The sequence below is a fragment of the Acanthaster planci genome, linkage group LG06 (assembly GCF_054643075.1).
Source record: "Acanthaster planci isolate LZ-2023a linkage group LG06, COTS_SCS, whole genome shotgun sequence".
NCBI classification, from domain to species: Eukaryota; Metazoa; Echinodermata; class Asteroidea; order Valvatida; family Acanthasteridae; genus Acanthaster; species Acanthaster planci.
In genome coordinates, this window is record NC_141782.1 from 18,541,287 (window position 1) to 18,568,609 (window position 27,323).

General features: G+C 43.0%; 1 protein-coding gene across 2 annotated transcripts; it reads left to right on the forward strand.

Annotated features, from left to right (window-relative positions):
• The first annotated feature begins 438 nt into the window (after window positions 1–438).
• vps9d1 (VPS9 domain containing 1) lies at window positions 439–26,691 on the forward strand. 2 transcript variants are annotated; one of them, XM_087137870.1, is made up of 15 exons: window positions 439–699; window positions 1,647–1,793; window positions 3,349–3,421; window positions 4,231–4,326; window positions 4,922–5,174; window positions 5,821–5,950; window positions 16,870–16,932; window positions 18,040–18,180; window positions 18,751–18,982; window positions 20,872–22,017; window positions 22,620–22,749; window positions 23,241–23,461; window positions 23,839–23,923; window positions 24,469–24,573; window positions 25,058–26,691. In XM_087137870.1, exons 2-15 carry the CDS (start codon window positions 1,719–1,721, stop codon window positions 25,137–25,139), a joined length of 2,832 nt encoding a protein of 943 aa, XP_086993996.1. In that variant the 5' UTR covers window positions 439–699; window positions 1,647–1,718; the 3' UTR covers window positions 25,140–26,691. The 2 variants fall into 2 exon arrangements, with proteins under 2 accessions (XP_086993996.1, XP_022098070.2); XM_022242378.2 differs by having other exon boundaries at window positions 440–963.
• The last annotated feature ends 632 nt before the right edge of the window (window positions 26,692–27,323 follow it).

The window sequence follows — 27,323 nt, forward strand, 5'->3', positions numbered from 1 at the left end:
TATGGGCGTCATCCAATGTCCAGGCGCGGGGAACCTGCAGAGGTTTCTTGATACATGTATTGACAAATCTGTTCTGCATGTATACCAGTCTCACTGTGGATCAGTATAGAGCCTACATACGTAACAGGTCTCCGCTGGGGGTTGTTAAGTTTACAGACAATAGGCAATTTTATTTGATTTTTTTTGGGGGGGCTTGATTTTTTTGGGGGTGGGGATTTGCCTTAACACCCATGCCTACATGGGAGATGCTGCCGTCGCCTTCTGATATCTTCATTGATATTTTTGTTGCAGCCGCAGGTGGGGCGGTGGCAACTTTTGCCCTCAGCGGGAGCAGCAGCGGCGGGAAGATGGAGCAGAGCCAGCAAGCGGGAGCTGGCTAGCTAGCTATGCACAGCGCCGCCATCATACGAGCCTTGCCTGTGGCCGGCCGGCCGGCCGGAACTTGAATCAGCCGTGTCGGCATTGCGTCATCTACGGCTATGGCTATTCCCTGTGCGTCTCCCTGTCGAAACTGAAGCTGTAGCCGCAAAGAATTTTTTCTGTGCAGCCAAAAGCTTGTTTGACCGTAAGGCGCTTAAGCTAGCAAAGATCCGCTACAGTAGCCTGCGCCCTGCTGCTGCTGGGCATCGGTTGAGAGGCTTCAAAATGATGGCATGTTTACGTTCGAAGTCCACAGACAGTCATTAGTATACTTTACAGGTAGTTGCAAAATTTTCCTCAGGACGCAACATATTTTGGTACAGGCCTAAGGCAAAACGAAACTGAAATTGTGATTAGATAGCAAGGATCTTCACATGTTTGTCACACTGTACGGTCACGATAGCCCAGGTTGGACTTGTCTTCATTTCACTACTTCCGTAACGTAGTACAGTCAGGATACCTGGGCTAGGTCACATGTATACAACTCGTCACCATTGGTCATGTCGGTGTGGAATGTAACTGCGGTACGGATATTATATGCAGGTAGGATATTTGTAATTGGCCGAGGCCTGCTAATTTTTACTGAACATTCTTATTAGTCAGGTGTTAGTGAAACACTTGAACACAGCCATATTCATGTTTGAAAAGAGTTCCATATTTCCATGATGTTTTGTGCACCAACCCTGTGAGACTAGTCTGAAAAATTTTCAGTGTTTTCTAAGTGGGCAGGGCCTAGTCCTCCCATGAACCCCCTGCCTACATGCTTCCAATATTGATAATGTTTTAAATTGGGTGTTTAATATTAAGCTGTGCTAAGGGTAGGCCTACTTCACATTTCTTTTCATGATGCCCCTGAATGCATGAACAACTGAGGGGAAAAGTCTGAAATTACTACAGCCTGTAGCAATTTCAGACTTTTTTGTAGTACACTGTACCGGCGTACATGTATGTCTGTTCACAGGGAAAAGAATAATTGCAGAATACCCCACCACTCTAAAAAACGAATGTGGAATGACTGGTCACGTGGGTACAAGGTGAAAATCCCTTGAGAAGAGTGTGACACTTTGACCTGTACCTGGCTATGAGGTTGATCTTGTGGGATGGCGGGGTATTCTGCAGTTGAGCTAAAGCGAGAATTATGGGACATTCTGGAGATGTAACTACGGCAACACTAAAAAAACCTTAAAAAGTGGTTTTTATGACAGTTCTTCTCTTGGTTTAAACAGCTCTTCATCTGTAGGACGTAGACTGTATTCTACCAATTGAAGTCAGCCTACATAGCTGAATAGGGCAGCATCATGGAAGGGAGCTTACACACAGCGATGAAGGCTGTTGACCAGGCTATCCAGTTGGATGGTGCAGGTAGGAGCAGGGTAGGTATCGAGAGATGGTCAACAACTTATATTCACTCCCTGCGTAAATGAGAGATGGCATGTTTTCACATGGCAATGATGTGCTTTTGTTGGGAGCTCACTGGGCATGCGTACGAGGTCATTGCATTTGACGTGGGACGTAACTGTTGGAATGTATGGTCTTCATGTTGCCTGTTCCCACCAGCCTGTCTTCTTTGCCAACAAGGCACCTCTACATGGAGCACATATGGTTGTGATGGACCAGTGGGGGATATTGTTTAAAGGGACAGCTGAGATGTTACGTCAGCGTGTTTGTGAAATGAGACTAAAGAAGTTAACCATGATCGACACAGTTTAGTATGGGAATCACGTATATGGAACTTGTTACCTAGGACATGAGACAGAAGGGAGGTGGTGTTTGATACATGAACAGAAGTTTGTCAAACCAACATCATGATTTGGAAGCCTCATTTTGAAAAGGTCACATTGTGAGAGTTTTTGTTTGGCTTGGCTGAACTTCTGCTGTCTTTGTATTTAGAAACAATGGTTTGAAAACTTGGCTTTTTCTGAAACTTAAGTACCTTGGTAATTCCAGAGATTAGGGGTTCATTTTCTGTGTGTCCCTGTAACATCTGACAGATGATTTTGTAAGTTCAGAACCCATTTTCTAATTTCCAAGAGTGTTGAATTAAACATGAGCATACCTGCCACGTCAAATAACAAAGGTCAGATGTGACAGGCACACAAAAATGTCACATTTTTGGACCCGTAATTTCTGGAATTACCCGTTTATCAGTTGCTACCCCTACATTACCTCCTCCCCTCTCCTCTCTCCCCACACACCGCCCCAGGTCTTCTGCCCCTATTTGGTCGCACTCTTGAAGACCAATGGTGGCATGTCTTGAGACAAGCTACATGTATTTTGCCATTTCCACACTTACACAGAAAGACTGCCAACAGGTGGGAATATCCACACCTAGGGTGAGGTAGCCTATTAGGGAAGGGAGGGCCAAGGGGTTATACCCAGCGAGAAATGAGACCGAGGGGTACCCCCTCAACATGTCCAATCCCTATACTCATTCCAGACTATTGTTACTTAACACATCCCCCCAAGATGTCTGAAAGGAATTCCCCAGATTCCTGCGAGACAATGACCAACACAAAGCAGGGGGGGTTCTCTCCGTCTCATACCTTGCTGCATATGAAGGGGCGCGGCACACAACTGAAATGTGGCTTTGTTTATGTTCTCACAGCAGACCAAAAGGACTGGGGTTGATTTCATTTTCCAAATTATCTTTGACAGTACTTACCAATTAACCCCGTCACGCCGGGATTCTTTTGACCGTGACTGCTGGGCTGGGGTATGCCCAGTATGCAAAGCCCTGTCCAGCAGCGGGGGGGCCCCATTGAACCAGCAGGTGCATGGTGAATAGAATGTGCGTGCGGTGTGCACTAATCCTCACACAAAGCTGCAGCTGTGGACGCCTCCCAGCATGAAGGGGTTAGCACACAAATGAATACGCATGGAACTGTTATGTTGTTTGTTCATGATGCGTGATTAATTTTCCCTTTTTAGGAAGCATATTACAGATACCTGGCCTGCATTCAGTACATCTCCCAAACAGTGCTAGAAGAAGCCAAAAATCAAGGTAGAATACATATACACATAGTTCAAAGACAAAAAGGACACTTCATGTTAAACAGAATCTTAACTTCTATAAAAGTTTACAAAACTTGTCTTGATGTACACACAGATGTGTATTCATGTAGTTCAGAATTGAAGGTTGTCTTATTTTACGACATACATGTACATTTATATACATTTACAAAAACTGAAGTATTTTCAACATTTGCGTTGACAAGTTCTGATTCCCCTCAGTTTAGTTGGATGGTCACGAGGGCAGTACACTCTTTATGATAATTGTCTTTAAGTAGTATTTGATACATACATTGTACGTGTTTGTAAATCACCATCACCCCCCCCGTGTAACTCATTTCCAAGTGACTAAGTTTAATATGAAGCACATCCAGTGTAAAACCGGCTTGTTTGAATTTTTTCTTATGCACTTCTTCAGAGTTAAAACACCATCTCTGTAGGTTCGTAAGCGTAGGAGACACCCTTACTAACACGTTCATAACTGGAGGATGCAGGCGTAAGGCTTGTGAAAAATCTACAAGCCTCCTTGGAACTCGAAAATGAAATGCGTGTGTAATGACAACCAACATGTTAGCTTGAGAAATAGGCATCTTTCAGACTCCCCGTAAGCCATTTTGGACGTGTTATTTTGTTACACGAATGCATGTGCAAGCATAAAAACCTTGGCAACTTGGGGGACCTGGTTTTTACTTTGAGGCAAATGTGGATGGCTCATTGTTCAAAGCCGGGTAAACCCAGTGACATTCTGGATGTTTGGCAAAGTCAATCCACAGATGGCTCGTTCTTCATTCTTTTTGTTAGGTTACCAGGGACCAATCAAGACCAAAAGTACTGCCAGAATGTTGAAGCTGGCCCAGCAATGCATGGACCGCGTGACTGCCATCATGGAAAATGCAGGTAAAACTGAACCCAACTTAACCATCCCTGAGTGGTCAAACACATGTCCACTGTAGGCCTACTCAAGACCTCATCTTTGTGAATTTCCGAGACCCTTGAAGACCCTTGAGACCCTTGACCTGTGAATTCCCGAGACCCTTTCCTTGAGACCCTTGAGAAGACAAAACCCAAACCTGGCGGATGGAAAGTGAAAGGTCAGAGAGGGATAAAGGGTTTGATTCCGTTTGCATCTAAGATGGAACCTTCTGACAAGAAGACCATGGTCCTGTAATATCTACCTTACAACAATACTTCTCGTCTGTCTTCAGTAACCAAGTTACATGTGTAGACTGTAATTCAGGCCCTATCCAGTTCTCTTGAGTTAACAGGTCATCCATTGTTGTCGTTTTCCCAAGGGTACAAACTGTGTGCTGGGGGACGTGGTTATGAGGATCATGAGAGATATCAAGAGTGCTCGTTAAAAGAGCAGTCATAACGCTTACGAACATTATGACAGAAATGGAAGACCTGTATTAACTCAAGTGAACTTAGAGATTTTTGTCCAAACATCTCACAAGAAACCAACTGTAGTTTGACTTTTCTGTTTCTTTTTTAGAGGAAGGCAGCTCAGCTCATCTTGCCCCTCCTCCACACCCTGATGAGCAGTCGGGCCGGTTCAGCCCCTCCATCTGCACCTTTAACTCCTCCCCCGTGCCAGTGGAGCAGCCCTCCGGGGCCTCCAGGCCACCCCCAATGATGAGCACGTCACCCAAACCTGCCAAGTTTCCGTCGGCCAGCGGCATCCCGGTCACTGCTCCGATGGCCTCCCTACCAGTTCCCGTAGGTTATCAGAGACCGCATGTCACCAGGTACGTCTTGCATTCGACTTTGTGGCATTATACAATTAATCAGGGCATTTGATAAGCTTTTTCGGGCAACTCTGACATGGGGATGTCATGTGTGCTGTGTCAAACAAGCGAGATGGTGGAGATGAGGTTTAAAAACCCATGTCAAATCGTGGAAGCCAGGCAAACCCACCCCGTGAATATTGTGAGCTGCAAAGACTTCAAATAATGTTTCTCATCGCTAATTCACCACTGAAGTTCCGAACAATCCGAATAAGTAAACATTGAGGAGTTAATGTCTGACAACGTACATTTAAAAATTTCAGGTCTTGAAGTGGGGATGTGGGAAATGTATACTCTCATTCATCAAACACCTTTGTCTGGAAACCACAAGAAAATTGGCTCCCGAGTACCCTTCTAGAACTGCCTGATTCACTTGACCACCGACTTGTTCAGGCTAAACCTCATGCAGATGGTCCAAATCTGATAAAAACAATGGTGACCACATACATCACTGTTTCTAGAATTGTTTTTGTCAAACAATCTGAATGCACCAAGGATACGAATAAATAACGAGATTGGTGGAGGGAGGTTTCATTTTTCATGTTTTTTGGGGGGCAAAAAAATGAACAATCTGTAAAGTACATGTATGTGCCTGACTCTTGAACAGGAAGGACAAGCTGACACCACTGGAGGCGGCATATGTGGAAAACCGGCGCCTCATGAACTCCTACAGAGCTAGACTGGTTCAGCTGATGGAGACCAACAGGGGCAAAGGTCAACTCAACAAGACAACTCTGGTAAGCCGTAATCGAACTCAGTGTTGAATTTGTTGGTATATGCAAATTTGCTGAACATTTTCAAAAACAGTTAAGCAGTGAGAGTGCAGCAAAAGCTTTGGACTTGAAAAGATCCAGTGACTATTATGTCACAATTTGTGCTCTGTCCAGGAGTACATATAAGTATAAAAATAAAAAGAGGATTTTATGGGTTCAAACGTTCATGTCACAGTAGGTTACCAGCCAATATGTCTCTCTTTTTTCTGAAGTGTCCAAAGCACCGTCAGTGTTCTCTGCTTAACTTGATGAACTTTGGTCCTGATAGAAAGAACCACTGTCCTATAGGATATTCATTTATTTATCCTTATCGCAGTTTGTCATAGTAGTGAGTAAATTTACCAGTTCTTAGCACCATCTCTGGAAAAGCTACGTTGCACATTTTTCCTGATGCATACTGTCGCTCTTCCACCAGTTCAATGCCCGATTGTCATTGAACTGGCGCAATATTGGCCTGGTACCTCCTATCAGAGTTGGGATGAGTGAACAAACATTCATGTCATGCAGAAAAGAGCAGCTGATGGTGGGAATTGTGAGCATGAAAAGCTAACCCTCCCCCTCGCCAAATCCTTGACAATTCACCCAGGGGTTTGTTGGGAGATTTCGCTGGATTGTGGGAAAGTGTATTGTCCAGTCACTTCGACTTCATGCAATGCCCTTTCTGTTTTTAAAGTACAGTGGTTCCTGCATAGTTCAAGATCTTAGTTCTAGTATCCATTAGGATTGCTACCCAACTGTAGAGAGTAACGATCAGTGAAATGCATAGACGTCACCACCTGTGTCATTTATCACACATGCTATATTGGTTTGATAGTCATACCAAAGTCCATATTATCCGATGTCACATGACTGGTCTTAAATAGATGTTTAGAACCAGTTTTAAATACATTACAGGTACACATATACATGTGTACACATGTAGTTAACCCCTTCACGCCGGGATTCTTTTGACCTGACTGCTGGGCTGCGGTATGCCCAGTATGCAAAGCCATGTCCAGCAGCAGGCCCCATTGAACCAGCAGCTGCCTGATGAATAGAGTGTAGGTGTGCTATGCACTAATCCTCACACAAAGCTGTGGCTGTCGACATCTCGCAAAGGGGTTGATTCTGTAAATGTCATTCCTTTACATGTATGTGCCATGATGTTAGCGTTGCCATATTTATCTACTGGCTTTGCCTGCTAACAGTACCAGGTGCCGGATGATCCTGTTTTAAAGATATGCCAGCTACATGTGGTTTAAAACCTCTTTGTTACACTTTTATTCCTGTATTTTTTACACTGTTTGCTTTGTAACCACTTGGTAAACCAGGGGAATAAGTGGTTGGTTGGTCTGGCACTGCCAGGCAACTACATGTAATATGTACAGTGTAGTGGTCAGATGCAGATGATACATGTACATATACACATATGTGGCACCGTTTCAGGATCTATAGCACTGATGAGATGTCATCTGTTTGTCTTTACCTCTGTGAGCTTTCTTTCACCGCTGTGTTTTTGCAACTTTTAATTTGTTATAACCTGCACTAGTCATATTTTTCACCCACATGTACGGTGTTCATGTATTAAAACAAAGAGCTCAATGTGTTTGCTCTAACACACACTGAAAGCAATTTAAAAGTATTAAAAAAGTGCCCTCAAGACTAATTTAAGGAAATATGGCCCCAATGGACTTCAGTTATACTGTAGTCCTCCTGGATCCTCTGCATACATGCAGTTACACCCTCAGCATCAAAGGAGCCTAACTCTGTCCCACGCCATATTGTCAGGAAATCCCTCAGCAGCCACCCTCATGCCGAAATTAAGAAAGTAAGCAACATCAGGGGCTGCCAGGGCTTGACAACAATACCTCAGCTCCAACAATGGCCCATATCAGTTATGCTTGAGACTCTGACAGCTTGATTTGGTCAATATGAAGTGCACGGTATACATGCAAAATTACTTTGCCGAGAAACAGGAAGCAATGTCAGCAGCAATAACAGAGGCTGTATATAGCCTAAAACATGTACGTGATGTCCTGACTCATGGTCACGATTATCATTTCCTGGTGATGCCCTACAACAAGAAATTTGTATTCTTATGCTGTACCAACTCTTTGGACTTATCAGTATTTGATATACTGGTATTTGATATACCAGTGTTCGATATACCAGTATTCAATATACCAGTGTTCGATATACCAGTGTTCGATATACCAGTGTTCGATATACCAGTATTCAATATACCAGTGTTCGATATACCAGTATTCGATATACCAGTGTTCGATATACCAGTGTTCGATATGCCGTATTCAATATACCAGTGTTCCATATACCAGTATTTGATATACCAGTGTTCGATATACCAGTGTTCGATATACCAGTATTCAATATACCAGTGTTCGATATACCAGTGTTCGATATACCAGTATTCAATATACCAGTGTTCGATATACCAGTGTTCGATATACCAATATTCAATATACCAGTGTTCGATATACCAGTGTTCGATATACCAGTGTTCGATATACCAGTATTCAATATACCAGTGTTCCATATACCAGTATTCGATATACCAGTATTCGATATACCAGTGTTCAAAAACCAGTATTCAATATACCAGTGTTCGATATACCAGTATTCAATATACCAGAATTCAATATACCAGTGTTCGATATACCAGTGTTCGATATACCAGTATTCGATATAGCAGTATTTGATATACCAGTATTTGATATACCAGTATTTGCAGTGCTTTGGTCTTCAGCAACTCAACTGCAATTACCGTGTACTTAATACCAAAACATAGGTGTGAAATTAAACATGGCATAAATGTGAACTATGACTTCTGACCAGCACCCTCAAACAAAAATGCTGACAGATGGGAAGAACCTGCCCACATAGAGCTGACAAAATGTAGTTCAGTGGTAAGAGTGCCGATACGGTGTTCCAGAGGTCCCAGGTTCAGATCCCATCCCAGTCAATTTCTTTGTTCATGTCTATTATAAGCATCAGTTTCCCTGTATGGTTTGCTTGATGATGAATGACACGAAGCATCTCATCCTGGACAAAAAACTAACATATACTGTTTTAAGTGCTCTCTGCCGGTATTGTATCAACATTCGCAAAGCACTTTACAAATTTCAACATTGTCAAAGCACTTGACAAAACTTTCTACGCCATTCACGCCATGAGATCAATCTCGGCAGTTGACGTGGCCAATATCAGAGGCAGGCAAGAAGAGACCTGTACAGGTACATGTAACGTGCCTTGCCTGAGGCCATGACATGTGACCAGCTGCCATGATCTGAACAACCTGACCCTATGACCAGGAGTAACAGGCCCGCATGTCTGTGAATCAGGTCACATACCTGTAGTCCATCAGTGATAATCCGAGGACACTGCTTTCCCACGTCAAGGTCTCCAGGCAGGTTCATGCTTCCTGCAGTGGCAGAGAAGCACTTAAGACAGGTGTTTTGAAGGTAAAAACAAACGAGCCATATGCGCCATTAAAGGCATTAATACAAGCAGTGAATTGCATCTTACAAATTTACAGGTATATAGATGTACAATATGCATGTATCATACATGTACATGTACTCTACCCATTAGGGTGAATCTAGCTCACAATTTAGGATCATCCATGACCTTTTGTGGCTTGTGACAGCCTTAGTCCAGAGGCCAGTTGATGAATGTTTGGGTGATCTTCATAGGTGCATGTCTACTGTAGATAGTTGTTTGGTGAGGGACGTGCATATTGAGCTCTGAGCTGTAATGAGCAGTGTTAGCTGATAAGTATGATGGGTCGGAAAAAGGAGTCATAGTTTTGACGGGCGAGGAAGGGTTGACACTAATGAAGACTTCATTACCATGCTGCGTCGTCCATGCTAGTATTTGCATTGTGTGATGCCCAGTCGTCCCAAATTGACAGTCGGGTATGCCGAAATCAGCCCTTGCTTTATGGAGAAAGACTCTCACTGCAGGGTGTAGCGTTTGGAAAAGGTAAGTTGCCTTTTTATTACCGTACTGTAATTGGTCACTGTGTAAACCAAAGTGATGATGACAGGCTAGAAAATTGGTAGTTTAGTTGATCAACATTTAAGTGTTGCACTAGCTTCAGTGGCGTACGTAGCTTTCAAGAAGCAGTTGCTGGATTTCTCATGACTTTGTGCCATTGTGTGGTCTTTTTCTCAAAGATCTGCATGTGATCTGATTGCTTGCAGAGCACGCTTTCCATGTAGATGTACTTTGGCGGCAACTTCTGTGATAGCTTAGTTTGTGACCCTGCGGGTACTGTACATGCTGTGAAGCATTTTAAAAAGTGCACTGGCAAATCGGACTGAAATACCTTTGTTGGTTGCAGACGGTGTCCCCCACACAACCTACCTAGACATACGCCCCAACATGTACATGTACGTGTATACCTTTGATTTAAGTGACAGACCCACCTTTAAAGTCATCTTATTGGCTTTGGACTTTGTGGCCATTTTCATGAACGGTTTAGTCTGTCTGGTTTTCCTGAGCCAATCCCAAGGCCTGAGGAAGCCCCAGGCTCTTTACCAAATCAACCAGTGCGTCATCGACTTCTTACTGCCGATGAGCATGGCACTGTATGCTCTTATCCCCAGCCCCAGAAATCTGGACTCGTCTAGCCTGCCATCACGCCTGATCTGTTGCCTGTGGCTGTCTCTGTGGGTCTTTCCATTCCTGCAGTTGGCCTACATGCTCAATTTCACGCTGATGGCGGTCGAGCGCTATTTCGCTATTTGTCGCCCGATCTATTACCAACAGAAAAAGCTGAGCAGCAGACGAAAGGCCAGGACGGCTGCTCTGTGCACCTGGCTGGGCAGCCTTCTCAATGTCGTTGTGATTTATTCAGTGATACTCGATCCGGTTCCCCAAGCTGGGTTGTGCCAAGGCTTTGACCTCTCATCCTCACCAGCCAAAAGAGCCTTCGTGTTCGCACTTTTTGGTGTAACATTAGCAGCCGTCTCCATCATCCCTAGCATCTGCTTTCTGCGCATCTTCAAAAAGCTCCATAAACTAGGCAAGCAGCGGGGTGTTGTCCATGGCAACGCAGTGAATCGTGCAAAGCACAACTTTCTCCTGATCGTCTTTGTCTCATTTTTGGCCTCCTGTGCTTCACTCATGCCAAGTTTGTTCATATTATTAAGTTCCCTTTTCTATCCCCCTGATCCGAAAAGAGAAACCACTGTCAGCACTTTGTTTATCAGTCTCTTACTGACCAAGTCTCTGAGCACATCCGTGATTTACACTTTGGGGAGCAGCAGATTCAGGCAACAACTTCTTGGCTTACTGAGAAAATGCAAAAGGAAAGTTTGGAGTAATAATCAAATCATCCCTCTGGACAATGGCACGCTGTAGTAATGGTCTCCCATTCAAGTGGCCAGTTCACCGTATGGTATTTTGCCGTTGGCGCCCGTACCACAGTACGCACCCCAGACTCTCTATTTGTCACCAGTGAGGGCTGGAACTTGTGCGCAGATGGAGTATTCTTACCAGTGTCCTTCGACATTATGCTCACGCAGTATCCCATTTCCACCATTAAGGGGATGCTCGTACGCAAGGCACAGGCTGTCCATTACAGAAAAGGCAGAATATCGTTGACAGGACTTTTGAAGTTCCTTCAAAGTGTCCTTCACGTGGTGTGCACCATGTCATATTTTTGGATACGATGTCACCAACAGAATGGCAACACCACAATAGAGTGCTCCTAGGGAATCTTCTGTTTCTAGCAAAGGCAACATTTTGGGGGACAGTCAAGTTTTGTTTAGAAAAGTACATTCAGCTGTAATAAAGTAGTGATAGGCACTCTGTAAAAACTGGCCAAATGCATAATGTCTTATGCGAGAGTGTAAATAGTCATGTACATGTAGATAACAAATGCAAAATTATTGGGCCAATAGCAAAGAGACTTCAATGTGTAGGGAACCATTACCAATGGGATTGAAATGGTACAGTGTATGGTAGATCATTCTGTATATCATTGTTTGTGTGTGTTATTGCCTGCTCGTAGTTCGCTGGAATCATTTAGCTTTATAAAGATATTGTTGCAAATCAACAGTGACATGTAAATGTAAAGGATGGCAATCAACAGATCAAACACCTGTGCAGAGGCACTCCCTGGTAGGAGTTTAATAAGGCATAAGGCTGTTCATAGTAATAAGGCTTTTCATTTATGCAGACTTTCAGAAAATCACATCTGAATATTTCCGTTTCTGTTCTAGTGCCATTATGTTAAACACAGTTTGTAAGTGAGCTGACATTCTGAAGAATTTGGAGCAGTTTGAGGAGTGAACAGCAAGTTTTAGGGGATTCAACATTGGATGTGACTGTGTGCTGTGTTACTGCACTCGTGGAATTTATCTGAAGAATCTGTTGTTTTCTCTCGTTAGATTGTTTCAAAAACGGTCTTTATACCCCGTAGGATGCTAACTCTTAGCGGATTTACATGTAGGTTAGTTTAGCTTTGCATGTACATGTACAGTGTATGTACTGTAGTTACGTGTAGGAACATTGTATAAATACATATCCTGTACACATCAACGTGGCTTACTATGTGCTCATGGATTAAACATGAAACTGCAGTATTGTTTTAACGGAACCCAAAGGTTGTCTATGTCAGTTCAATGAATGTTGTAGACTTCTCGGATTGAGAATGCAACATTAGGAATGGATCTCTGCATTTTGTTGACAGTACGTGCTCTACCAACTGCTAGCGTGAAAGACATCACTTTTCAACTTCATAGCTGTCATATCATGTGCATGTAGTTGATATCAGTTGATATCCGAATAAGTTTGCATTTGGAGCCACCCATCATTATTCACAAGCACAAACTACTAAGTTAAATCCCGTGCATTCTTGTCTTTGCAGAGAAATACACGTACAATTCTTCCCATGTTCTAGGAAATTGGCATCTCCTTGACAACCTCTTGCTTGCTATTGTGAGCCATGCCTGTTACAGTCGCTCAACCACAGTGAAAGCTGTCAACTCATTTGAAAATAATCAGGTTTACAATCTTGTATCCAAAATAACACACCTGCACAATTTATGTAGGTAAAAGAAAAAAAGATTTTGTTACTACATGTATAATCGTGTAGAAATCTGGAGGCTTCTTAGAGTTGCCACTCAGTGCTCTGTTTATTGGAAAATATTTCTAAAATTAATTTGTCGAGTGTCAAGAGATACATGTACCATGCGTAAACTCCAGTTGTTGTCTTGATGACCTGGATGTATTTTGAGTAACAGTACATGTACATTACAGGATCTGTTTCAGCACTTGTGTCTTGTAGCCAGCAAGAGGCAAACCTCAACACTCCTAAAAGTAACTTCAGTTCAGCCTATACAATTTCCCAATCGGGCCTACAAAAGTTTGATATTGGCCCCTTGGGCAACCTAGCCAAAGAGAATCAAGATGGTAGCCACTCACAAGACACTGGATGACAAATAACTGAAGGATGAACAAATATAAGTTGTGCATGTACAAGGAATTAGTCACATTTTTCCGAACTGTCGTGCCGTCGAAGCTCTTTTGGTCGGCTTATGAGGCGAGTGGGAGCCCATGCATATAATCAAATCCTCGCTGGGCAACTTCTCAGCTTTTTTGCAGGAGGTAAGTTGATTCAAAGCACTTCTATTAGTCTGTGAATCATTCTTGTACCCACAACTTTACAGATTACCTCGTACAGTACAGTACCTGTAACCAATCTTTGGGGCATTTCATGCTTTTGTTATGATGCATGCAAGTCCAAATGACAAGTAAAAGTTCTCTGTGTTCAAACCTTCTTCCATGTCACATGGCTGGCATGCTTTATAAAATGTCAAATCCAGGGACTGCTAAATTTCCAGCTGTTGAACAGGTATTATAGCGTGGGTCTTCACACAAATTTTTGAGAGAGGCCGGTGTGTTAGATTTAACCAAAAACAATGAAACTTGTAGTCTTGACTATGTGAAATCCACCTTGCAAATTGCCACAGGGGTGAACCAACTGTAAAAGTGCATGAATGTAGTGCCCATACAGGTAGGGGGGGTTACACATACTCCTGCACCGTACATGTAGTTGTGGGGACTCAGAAATGTCCCCACAACTTAGTTCAAATTTCCCTAACAAAAGAATTTGTCCCCTGAACACGGTGAATGCCTACCCATATACATGTATACACATGGTGCTTAGAAACAGGCCTTTTACTTCAATGCAAATGTTGCAGCTTTTTTGGAATTCTTGGAGGGTGTGATGGGGCGTAAGTTATCCCAAAGTCTGATTCTAATGCTAGCCCCATTGTCTATTCATGTAGAATTAAAGTCACTGACTAAAATGAGTTTTAAAGACATTTTTTATCATTTTAGTTTTTCCTGTTGCATCTAAAAGAACAGACAAGCTCCTTGTGTTTTTATTTATACAATAACATATGAAGCAAGATATGGGACGGAGAGCATTCCCCACCTTGTGTTGGTCATTGTTTGATTGGAATCTCAGGAATTCTTTACAGACATCTAGGGGGGATGTGTTAGGTAACAATAGTCTAGAGTGTGTATAGGGATTGGACATGTGGGAGGGTTACCCCTAGCTCGGTCCCATATCTTGCTGGGTATGTACATGTTAAGTATGTTTGTTCTTATGCACTGTGCAACGAAGACACTACATGTACACAACCGGTACATCATGTACATGCAGAATGTACACAAAGGTGCCTCGGGCAGCGGGCAAATGGCCCACATCAGAACAGAGACCACGGCCGGACTTCAAATGTGTTGATTTCAGCGAAAGGAGGACAGGCAGAGAACCCAGAGGGGAAAAAAAAAACACCCTTGGAGCACAGGAGAGAAACAGTGAATAACTCTACTCACATTGTTGAGAGTCAAACCTGGGCCACAGGGGTGAGCGGCGAATGCATCGTGCACTAGCCATCCATATCACCGAAATACGTTGTACACTGTTTACATATTGCTTTGTCTAACATGGGGACATTGATTTCTTGCATATATACACGTAGAAATGCTATAGGCCCACATGTAGAGGGGCCTGCAAGTTGACATGTACAGTGGCTCGGTGTAAATGACCCATTCTGTTGAATTTGGGTCAACCACCTGCCCATCAGCTAGGGCAAGATGCGCAGCTCTCCCCTCATGTAATCAGAGCCACGGACTGAAACACGCATGCGTGGCAGCCTGCCAACTCTCTACCACACCGCGTCTGAGAGCCCAGTTTTCAGCCCTCCTGATTTGCCCAACGGCATACAGGGACTTACAGATACTGAAAATACCATCAGGACCTGGTTGCAGGCAGCAGATCACCCACTATAACGATGCTGATTCATATGAAAGAAGTTAGAATCTGACGTTTATATGTAATGACACAATGTGATGATGTAGTCTTCACTTCAAGTTACTTAGATCATTGGTTATTGAAGAGGGAAAGGTTTAAGACTGCTTTTGATGTTCACATACAAGGATGTACCATAGCTGATGGCTATGTTTTTTTAATGCACTTACATGTATCCTTAGAAAGCCACCAAGAGTAACATAATTTCAAATCAAGCGGCCCCTACTTTTTCAATGTCACCAGTGTGTCATCCCAAGACTCTGCGAGTCACGAGGTTCAGCCCTCCATTGTGTCCCGGCCCTCGGTCCCTGGTCGTCAGTGACGCATCTGCAGGGCCACAAAAAAAAAAAAAGAAACTCAAAGAAAACCCTTTGACATATTCCATGATTGGGATTCAGTGTGTTTACATGTATGTGTGTCACCTTCCGCAGGCTCTGGAAGCGCCAGTTTTACTACATGTTAGGTTGTTGAGTTCCCTGTCTTAAAAGGGCTTTGGAAGTTGGCTTCAAAAACAGACGCATACAAGACGAGTCACCCATTTCCAGCAGTCATTTCTCTGATATGATATTGATGGCAGCACTCCCGTTGTATTCTGCATGACCAGGACCACAGTCTCCTGGGGTTTGCTTCATCTTTCTCTTATTGTCTCTTATGAAATAGATCACAGAGTCCTTGTGTTTTTTGGGGTTGAGTTTTGTTTGAAGGTAGACCTAAACTTATTCAATTCCAGGCATACTTTGTATGCACCTGGCTTTTACTTTTATTTGTTTTTTTGTGTGTGCTTTGGTTGTTTGTTTGTTTTTTATTCCAAATAAATAATAATAACTAGTTTTTCTGTATATCTGCATTGAAGTGATGTGAATTTTAAGTAATTTACGCTGTGTGTTATGCTTATTAATGTTACATGTTCATTATGTCATGAGGTCTATTTGCTCAGTGTTGATCAAGAGTTTGTAAGGAAAAACCTCCCTGGATACGTGTAGGTCTGGAACCCCTGTTCTCACTGGTAAATGTTTGTAGAAATATTACTCACCTTTAGGTCATCAGTTTTGTAAAGAGCCCAAATTTGGAAGGATGCAAGACTTACTTTCCAGTTAAGCTGAGATGACAAGATCTGCTGACGTTTACTCGTTGGTAATAATCCAAACCACCGGTACATGTTTTGAAACAAAGCACGAGCCTTACAGGAATTAGATATTTTAGGACAGAAATCCCGTTTAGGCTGTTTGATGATGATTCAATGATTTGATTAATTCTTCATCACTGAAAGTCACAATTAACAAAAATATTTTGGTTCTTTTTTATTTTGCAGAAACACTCAGCAACGGTGTGATCCTTGCACATTGCAAAATTGAAAGTTCAGTTTTTTAATTGTTGCAAATTGTTTTTGTGGCAAAGACAGGATGCAAATTGTGTGTCTCACACATAACCGTCAGAAATCAGCCCATAATAATGCAGGAGATGCAAGTATTGCTCTGGTCAGGCATTTTGTTTTGGGACAATCTTTTTCATTGAGGTGTATCGTTTCCCTCTTCCCCCCCCCCAATTTTCCACCTTGCAGAATTTGACCCTTCAGCGAAGGCTGATGGAGAACATGGCCATTGCCAGGGCACGGGAGGCTGCTGTATCCTTGCCCATTCACTTGCTTTGTGACAGTGACGAGTCGGCCATATTGAATTGGAATCGAGGTTCACTTTTCAGTTTCAGACACCTGACAGTAAAAATGAAAGTAATGAAATAAAATAAAGTTCACTACAATTGGGAACCAGTTCATGTTGATGAGTACTTTAAAGTTTAAGGTTGAGTATGTCAAAGTGTTTTAAGCCACATTAAAAAAATGTGAGTAAGGCTTGAAATCTAAAATAATTGTGCACCACCCCATTCAACAGATTTCATTGAATGAGATAGATCCAGGGAACATGGCCAAATATGACCTCCTCATAAGTGCTTGTTTCAATACTGGGTAATTTCAGAAATTAGGGGTCCAAAAGTGTGACAATTTTGTGTCCCTGTCACATCTGACCTTTTTTATTTGACATGGAAATATCACCAGAATTGATTTCAATCTCTAACTATTTGTTTGGCAGGTAATTTGCATTAATTCATCACTCTTGGAAATTAGAAAATGTGTTTTGAATTTATAGCGTCATATGTCAGATGTGACAGGGACACACACACACAAAATAGACCCCTAATTTCTGGAATCCCTACTAACAACAGAATCATGCCTTTGCGATCACCACTCAGTGTTTATAGCATGAGCAAAGAAATTTTACAGTAATGCTGTAAAGTAAGAATTCTTGGTTAATGGTTATGGTTGTTCCCACATGGGATGTACCAACACATTTTCAATTTTACATGTAAAATTCAAAAGGAACTTTAGCATCAATTAAGTTTTGGTTTGGCTGGACAGTAATTTGCAATACCAGCGATTCACAATAGTGCGCCACCAAGAGTTTGCAACGCATTGGCCAATCAGAAGACGTGAAATTTGTCGACCCTTTCCAAATGCGCAATGGGTCAACAAATTCCACGCATTGTGATTGGCCAACGCATTGCAAACTCTTGGTGGTGCACTATTGTGAAACGGCCGTATTCTAGCAGCAGTAAGATTGATACGGCAACACTGTTCTCACCTTCCACTGCTGGTGACCTCAATTTGAGTGCCACCTAGTCTAGGATCAAGGCTGTTTTGTTTTGGTGAACCCTGACCCTTGACCCGGCCAATCAGCTCGCAAAGAAAATCCAGGAGCGCCACCAGCGTCTGCAGGAAGAGGCAGCCCGCCGGTTCTCCACCACGGGGGAACCGACCAAAGCAGAGATTGAGCTTCGCGAGTTCTACGCCAGCGTCATGGAATTTGAGAGTAACGAGGTGGGTTCTTACACATCGTGTCATCCACGTCAATTCATAAGGCATTTTTATACCAGGCAATGACCATGAAGCTGCATAAAAGTACAGGAGTGCCACCTCACTGTAAAGAGAGAAGTTTGCTAGGCAAATCAGGTTAGTTTATCTGTGGAAAGATCAACAAAATATGGTATGTTTGCAGTGTGGCTATCCGAATGTTTTATTCCATTCTGGTCTGTTATCAAAGCTTACAACCCAAAATTGAAATGCACATTTAATAGTAAGCACCTCTTTTGACAGAAAAGCAATGACGTGATGCTATCCCAATTACCAATACCAAAGCCCCCCCCCACAACCCTGAAATTGTGAAGTCCTTGATACCAACAGTCACTGACAGTATGTGGCAGTATCAGCAGTGGATGTTGACTTCTTGCCAGGAGTTAAACCTCAGTGAGGGTTTTTTCTTCTCTATCATGAACCATGTGAATTGAGTAAGGAAAATTTACTCAAGTGGAGGACTCAAACTTCTTGCAAAATTGAGGGTCCACTGGCAGCCTACATGTACTCTCTCCGCTTTCTTCAAACGTCTTACAGACCTGGCTGTTGGAATGGAGGCGTAAGTTGAGTGCATCCTCCCGGGACCTGCCCTTCATTCACGCCCTGATCAACCACATCCTGGCTTGCCCCGACCACCCCTTCACCGTGCTCCTTAAGAAGTTCCAGTGTGCCATCTACCAGAGCCTGCTGCCCCTGGTGCGGAAAGATGCCCAGGAGCTGGAACAGATCCGGGTGCCATACAAGACGGTGGAGCCCCTGCAGCTGGCTGGTGGGTATAGAGGGTTTGCGTGGCTGCCATCTTGGAAGGCAGTTCTTTTGTTTCACAAGGAAACCTCCTTTGTGCATACCTCATGGAACAAAAACTCTGGCCTGCAAGATGGCAGCCATGCAAACCCTCTATTGGATCTCTACACAGCCGTGTTAGAGCTCAGTGTAGGCTCTTAGGAGAGCCAGGGGTGGTGGTTTATTGGCATTTCTCAGTTGCTACTTCTTCTGACTTTGCTTGTTTGCGGCAAAGTCAAGCCAAGTGGAGCAAAAAGGATTTTTTTTCCCTACAGAACATCCCCGTGATTTCTGCAAACAGTGCATAATGTTAATGGGAGCCTTCTCAGTGATCCTAAATGTCAGTGAATAAGGCTTCATTCTGCACTATTTTTTTCAGTGTACATAAACTGTCGCCATTTTCATAAAGAGCTAGAGCCACACGTGTCGAAAGTAGCATTTTTTAATTTTGATTACATTCATGAAGTTAGGGGCCAAAATCTTGATCACTGCATTTTGAGTTTTTACGAAGAGACACAAATCTTACTGCTTCTCGTATACGTACAAAACATATTGACCAGAAAGGCCAAAAAGTACATGTAGGTCAAGTGAGATTTTCATTTTCATGAAGAGCCACACATTTTTGTTACAATGTAACAATCGCACGCATGAAAACATGTGCCCACTCCCTATGGAAAAATACATTGCACAGAAGGGCCAATAAGTAGAAGAACATGGATTTTGATTTCACGGACGGACAGGCATCTTTACTAATTGATTTCGGCTAATTAACCACTGTGTTCATTTAAATTACTTGGTTCAGGCCAAAGTTTATCTCTCAAAGGGTCAGTTGAGGTTTTCCTACTGCATAAACTTGTTCCATATTGGTATTTTTGCAGTTTTGAAAGAGGAGAAGCTTCTCGGGCGATTTCTCCAAAACCAGTTTTTCTTCAAAATCCGCATGTGTGGCTCGTCGTGAAACGGCGACAATTTAGGCCCAGTACCCTCAACATTGGCTTCTTCCCCAACAGTTATTAAAATACCCATACAGTTGGAGACGTTCAGTGTCATTTTGGAAAGAGCTCAAGCATAACATTTTGGATTGAGATATTAACCTTGGTTGTACTCAGAATATTTTTATCATGTGAGACATAAACAGACATCATACTTTTAGCTGTTATCGACCCCTTTACTGATTCCATTTCAGTGATGTTGCATTTTTTATCCTGTAACCATGTTCGGGGCAATGACCACACACCTAATCCCACCAGTGGTACTGTCTGACACAACTTGGCATGGTGTCAGCGAGTGATGTCATCGACCCAAGCCCCAGACAGTTGACAGCCTTAGGGGGTCGATGATGTCAATGATGTGTCATAAAAGCCCCCCCCCCGTGTGACAGTGACCTGCATGAAGCCCAGGCACTGAGTTAAAAAAAGCTGTTGAACAGGCAGGCATGCATTTGTTCATCTGCCAATACTGTGTCTTGCATGTCATCCACGTCTTTACTTTTCAGACAACTAATATCAGAACCCGTGAAATGAACAGAGATTTGAAGAGCATCGCAGGATGCTCAAGACAGTACACAACACAGGGTATGCCGATGAGAAATAGAAAACTACAATGTAGCATGGTTGGAGATTTCTGCCAAGAGTGCAGCATTTATGACGAATAACTCAAGCCACCGCATGACCAGCCGTATTCATGCCAGTCTAGTAATTTCCTGAAGGCGAACAAAGTACACTGTTTGAAACGTTGAGACCTTTTCTAACTGCCAGTTGCTCCTCCCAGAACTAAAACTTTCTCCTGAAGGGGATTGCTTCCATGATTCACCCACAGACAATACCTTTCTGTACCTCTCTAGTTGAGATTTTTGTTCCACTTTTGAATCGACAGGCTCCAAGAGGAAAGTCATTCCCCCTGATGGCTTTGCGACCCCGGGAGACTTGATGGACAAAAGTCTGGATGAGGACCTGATGCGACGCTTACACGCCCTGAGGAACTCCAGCGATGACGAGAAGAGGGAATCCCTGTATGGGGACATGCTGGCCTCATCTTCCTCTCTGGACGAAGACGAGGAAGACGACTTGTGGGATGAGCTGAGCGAAGGCGACAACACCTTGGAGGATGGGATTGGGACGGAGTCAGAAGAGGTTGGGGGAGGTGGAGGGACGTCGGTGAACTCGGACAGCGCCTCTGTCAAGAGCCAGGTGTCTGTCGACGCTGAGCTGTGTGACAACCAGGATGCTTCACAGATTAGCCACCACGGGGACAAAGATAGGCGCAACGATGCGGGAAGACCTGGAGAGGCTGCTGTTGACGACCGTGAGCCCTCTGTTGATGAAAGTGGTGATCGGTTGGAAGGACATGGGAGCAGCATGTCCAATGAAGGAGAAGCTGAAATCCCTGCTGTGGAGATTGATGAAGAGGAGATTGGAGAAGAGGATGATGTCATCGGGCGGATGAAGACAATCAGCACAGAGGTCCAGGAGGATCTCCAAGAAGCGCCAGCAGAAGGGGAGGAGCTGAGACAGCTCTTGGAAACACAGATTGAACAGGACACGGCAGATGGAATGGCCCCCTTGAATGGAGACAGTGACCCCGGAGAGATTCCAGGTGAGACTCAAGATGCTGATGGAAATTCAGAGGATGGCCAAAAAACAATACCCCCGTCAGCTCATGAAGGAGGTGACGGAGAAAGCAACGGCATCCTTGGAGAAATGGAGAAAAACGATAACGGACCCGATTCAGGACACGATGCAGAGGAGAGTGCACCTAGTAACTTAGAGCAAGCCAAGAAGAGTGCCGGAGATGGTGAAGATGTAAAGAAAGACGACGACGACGTGCCTGAAAGCGCTGCCACTGAAGATGCTCCAGAGCAGGACGCCAGAAGACAGGGAGGAGATAACGAGAGTGAAGAAGCAGGAGAGGCAAAGCAGTCTGGCAAGGAGATGGAGGAGCAAGAAAAGATTGCCAAGCTTCAAGAGGATGCCTTGCAGAGGCATCTCAAACACATCTCCAAGGATATCCAGTCCTACCTGGGTAAGATTGATTTGTGAAATCCTGGTCAGTGTCACACCATAGACCCTCTCTGAAATTTTGTTTTCATCTCTGACTTGGGCTTTTGCACCCACATGTATTCGGTGGGTTGAGTGGGTAAAATAGGAACAAATATTGAACCGTGACGCCAAGGATGGGAGTCTACTCAGTTGGTGTGGATATTGAAGGCTTTTAGTACATGTGCTTTTGAGGCCAGAAACATTGCCAAGATTGGAGATGGAGACTCTGTTGTCTTGATTGTGTCAAATTTAAAAAGACTACCCCTCATTATTCACAAATATGAAATCCCATTAATTATTCTTGGCTTGTCCAAGGCTGGTCGTACAGGGACTTTGGATTTAAAGTCATTTTCCAATCCTTTTGTATTATTAGTAAGGTTAAAAACACAATACTCATGACTGGTCCCTGCGTCCTCGCCACAGTGAGAGCTGTCTGTGTTATAGCAATGTTTTTTTCCTTCATGCTTGCTTGACAAGGGAACATTTGTTAATGTCAGTTTTAAATATGTAACACCTGTTTATGAAGTCACGCTAAAACTCCCAAGTTCATAAGATTCAAATCTAGCCGGCCTGTGTGGTTTCTAGACAGGCTACAGGGTCTTCTAGTGGCAATATACGAGGAGTTAGACTCCGCCGTGGCCAAGGAGCAATGCATCGCTGTCATTGAGAAACACTTCTTCCATCTCATATGGCGACCCCTACTCACACTCTTCAGGTAATTAGTACTACCCCCCCTGCCCTTCCCCTTCATGTAGCCTGAAAATATTCCGTCAAAGAAGAAATCACGTTTAGGTTCTCTGAAGGAATCTTGGAAAATGTGGAATTTTAAAAATTTTTTGGAAGAATCATGACTTGAAGTGTGAAGAGGGAAACAGCGGGAGTTCTCTGGAAAAATTCAGCTACCGGTAATTGAATGCAGAAATTGGGAACCAACCTCATTCCAACATGGTTGCAGAAAAACACTGTTCAAGAAACACTGCTGGATTGCTTAGTGCTTTCGGACCCCAAATTTATAGCATGGCCCATGTGGTGTATGGGGAATAATACTGAAAGAGCACTGTTCACTCAAATGGAAATTGGGTGATTAGACAGGTTTAAATTGATTTTGACATACCTAAAACTATAATCAGAGAAATATTGCTCATAATGCTTCTCTTTGACTTAGTCTGCAAAGCCATTGTTAAAATTGGTGTCCCCCTCTTCCAGACGAGCCAACTTGAGGAAAGAGATCTCGGCCGCGACGGCCATGACCAAGTACCAGCACGCCCTGCCGGAGAACATCGGCATCATCAAGAAACTGTGCCTGACATCGGAAGACGACGACGGCGCCCCGCATGAAGGTGACCGGTACCCGTACCAACTGGCCGTGGAAGAACTGAGGAGGATCACCGGTTACTTCAGTCCACTGGAGAAACTGGAGTGCATAGGTGAGTTGTAAAAAGCAATTGATGAGCAGGTGTATCCTTTGGGGCATCCTCAAGTGTCCCAAATGAAAAGGTGATATGTGGAGGAATCTAACCTACAGTGTACATGTACAATATTTACATTGGACTAAACTGTGTTGATTGTGTTTTTTGAATGATCAGGAAATAAGTGATTTTGCACATGGGCTGGCATCATTTGTAAGAAATGTATTTGATTTCAAACGGATTTGGACACAGACCCGAGCCAAGATCCTATTTCAAATCCTTTGACATTTTGAGTACACTTTCTGTTGGTATTCCTGTACGTGCTGCATTCTACATGTAATTCCTATAACTATTCTAGACTGGTTTTTTTTTCATTTCTTTGGTTTTTTTTTCAGTTAAAGCCTCTCGGGCGATCATTACCTGTGTTGGTGACTACTACGAAGCCCAGGGCACATCGAGGGAAAACACTGAGAATGCTGTGTACGTTTTTCTTTGACATTTGTAAGACTGAATTATGAGAAAGATTATTTGGAAGATAGACTGCCTGTGATTTTCACAGTTTGCCCCACAATATAGTTTTGTAATGACCAATCACAGACTTTCCGAAAGTGCATGCCTTTTTTATTGAGCAAACCGTTTTATCTTGAATTATTTTTAGTAATTTAGGAGAAAAACAATTATTAAAGGAAACCGATACTGGAAAAGTCATTTTTATCACAACAGTACCTTCACTGAATATTTTTGGTGTTTCTTCTCTAGAAAAAGTAGTGCATTTACCCGGTAAAGACGATGCGGTCAGAAATGTCTGGTGGTGTTTTGTGAAAGCGTAATGGGGCAGCTGTCAAAGCTTTGTCGAAGCTGTATTTGCAGATTTGTAATCGGGGAAAGATCCCAGCTTGGGCCAAGGGGAAGGGGAGGAACAGGTGTCTGCTATTGTTTGTCCTTTTAGTTTATTGATAACAAAAATACTAAGATTTTAGTGCAAGATGAGGTGTCTTACATCTGTATGCCTTTTGTATTTACAGAGGCTGCGATGACCTGTTGCCCATCCTGAGTTTTGTCGTCATCAAATCGGCTCTTCCTCACATAGTGTCAGAGTGCAGCATCATGGAGGAGTTCATCCATGAGGGGTGAGAACCGAATCCTTTGATCTGTCGGAGACGGTTGGATTAACAATTTGAGCGCAGCCAGGACAACGAATACTTGTGACAAGTATCAGAATGAGGAGCCTTGAAAGACAAGTTGTCCTTCAAGGCTGTTCATGACGATGCCAGCTCTGTGGCTGCAGGTGTGGTGTTGACAGCAGTAGCACTGTGTGACGAAGAATGCAGGCAGCCACAAGATGTCACTATTCAGTTAGTGTTATTTGATGGCAAGGTGTTGCCGTTGACAATAAACCCAGAAGCTTCCAAATTCACAAGCAGGGTGCGAGTCATGTCTTTTGATCATGAGGCTTGGTGTCTCTTGAAGTGTGAAGTACATCAAAACCAGACCGCTTTGTTCACTATACAATGAAGGATTCAGGAGTGGCGACACCAGACTATACTGTTTGCTGTCTCGTCCACAGAATGTTACAAACATATCACCTTTCTCTTTCTCTGTCTGTCCGGTCAGATACCTGTTTGGTGAGGAGGGTTACTGCTTGACAACGCTACAGACGTCGCTTGGGTACGTTCTGAAACTGGCTGAAGACTGATTCTGTGCCACTCTGCATGGGTGACGAGAGTGCAGATAAATGGGCTTAACAAAAAAAAATTGAGTGCAAACTGTGTAAGACGTCAAGAAAGTTCACGGAGAGGAATAACAAATGTACATGTGTATTATGAGTGCATTTCTAAGGTTTGGAGAATCGGCCAAGGAGATACACAACGGCCAAAATGGAGAGGGTTTTTTCTGAACCATAATTATAGCAAGGTATAAAGTGTCATATGAGTCCTCTCTGCTCGTGAGCATGTGCCAATACGCTTTGGAATAACTGAGACGGTGTCTCTGATAAAATGCGATCAAAATTCAGATTTTTGCATTTGGCTCTCTGTAGAATAGTTTCCAAGATGCCTCTTGTCATTTGCCCTGAACAAATGAATGTTTACTCATTTGATTGAAAGAGGGATAAATCCCCGCCAAGATTCATACCAACACGCTTTGGTAGAGTCTGCAGTTGCTGTTAAGTCCTCTTTCACCGAATTGCAAACGTTGACCTAACACTGCACTCTCTGTGAAAGGTTTAATGGCTCAATTCAAAGAGAGTTTAATTCGTGCTTTATTTAGAACACACTGTGCTTTGTCTGCAAAAACTGACATTAATTTTGACTCGCTCAGAAGTGCTGAAAATCAAACGTTGTGAATTCAGTACAGCACCAGCCTGTTTTGTATATACCAAACACGTGAAGGAAGAGACTTGAACAATTCATTGCAAGTTGAATCCTGAGATTCATACCGTGTCTGTAGGAACAGGTGTTTGCCAGACCCTAAACAGACTCATAGTTCTTAGATGTCTGTTTGGGAGCAAGGGGTAATAACGGTTCCTGAAAAAAAAATGAAGTTTTATTTCTTTCTCATTTTCTGATTTTAAAATTGGCTCCAGTTTTGGCTGGATAGAAATGCAGATCATGATGAAAAGAAAATCTTGCCAAGCGCCTGTATAATTTTTAAATAAATCATGTCAGACAGATGGAATTCTGGAACTTAGTTACAAGCAACTCAATATTTTAGTCAAATGTATGGATGTAAAATGTATTATTTTGAAAGTAGTTTTGTTCAAACAGAAGCAGGACAAGCAAACTCGGTATGTCAACATTGCCTGTCCAAAATGAAACACGTAAGAGGTCATTCCGACACGCGTGTGACATCTGCTCCATCAGAGCGGCCTTACGCAGGCCCACGTGCGCGATTCGTTCCCACATAACCTTGCCTTTCTGAAATGCCAAATTAGCTCATTGGAAGTGAGGCCATGAGTTAGTGAATTACTTGTAAATGGTGACGTTCAGGATGTATGAATTGGATAGAAATGCTTTCATACTCATAGCAGCGATGATCAGACTGACAAGAAGAATCAGTGGAGGCGGAGTTTGTCCAAGTAATTCGGAAAATGCCACAAAATATTTGGGGTCTTGATCAGTTCTCTATATATACAAGAGCTCAATTGTACAATTGCATATTTTTCCCCCTCGGTGCTTTAGAGTACATGTGGTCTTTGGACTCGTTATCTCGAAGAATGACAAGAAATAAAACTTCCTGGTGAAATAAAATGTTAAGAGTTACCTTTTTCTCATCAATAAAAAAATTAAGTTTTTCATCATGCTATATCAGTTTTTTTCTTTCTTAACAGGTTATGATGTGGCCAACAAATTGTACATTTCTCAAATTCTTGGCACGTTTAAAAGGGGTATTGCTCTAGTTCCCTGTCAAAACGAGTTTTGTAAAAAGCAGGAGAATACTTTAATTGGAAGTCAGTACTGCATGGAGGCGTAATACGCTTTGCATATATCCCACCTCCCACCCTTGCACACTTCCCTCTCTGTGCCTCTCCTAAGAAAAAAAATAGAAAACGGCCTACAAATTCAATTTACCCTGCTAGCTTGCGTTCTGTATATGCCACCACCTGCCAAGAATCAACCAAACTTTAGGTAGCATTTGCCATGCTATGTTTAATATGATTTTTTTTTTCAAATTGGCAATTAAAGGGCGAATAATAAAACTCATATTTACAGTAAAATATCAAATGAATTTGACTGTTTTTGTTACTTGTAAGAGTCTTTGGTGACTGCCTAAGAGGATGAACCTTATGGAAGGTGGCATTTTTCAGCTACGGAGACTAACAACCCGTCTTTCACAATTGTGGACAGTTGTGCCTCTACCGATGTTCACAATTCCCCCTCCA

Coding starts and splice junctions, on each gene's coding strand:
- vps9d1 (XM_087137870.1), top strand. CDS start 1,719: ATGGAAGGGAGCTTACACACAGCGATGAAGGCTGTTGACCAGGCTATC. Junction 3,422..4,230: donor AGAAGAAGCCAAAAATCAAG/GTAGAATACATA, acceptor TCTTTTTGTTAG/GTTACCAGGGACCAATCAAG. Junction 18,181..18,750: donor TGGAATTTGAGAGTAACGAG/GTGGGTTCTTAC, acceptor AACGTCTTACAG/ACCTGGCTGTTGGAATGGAG.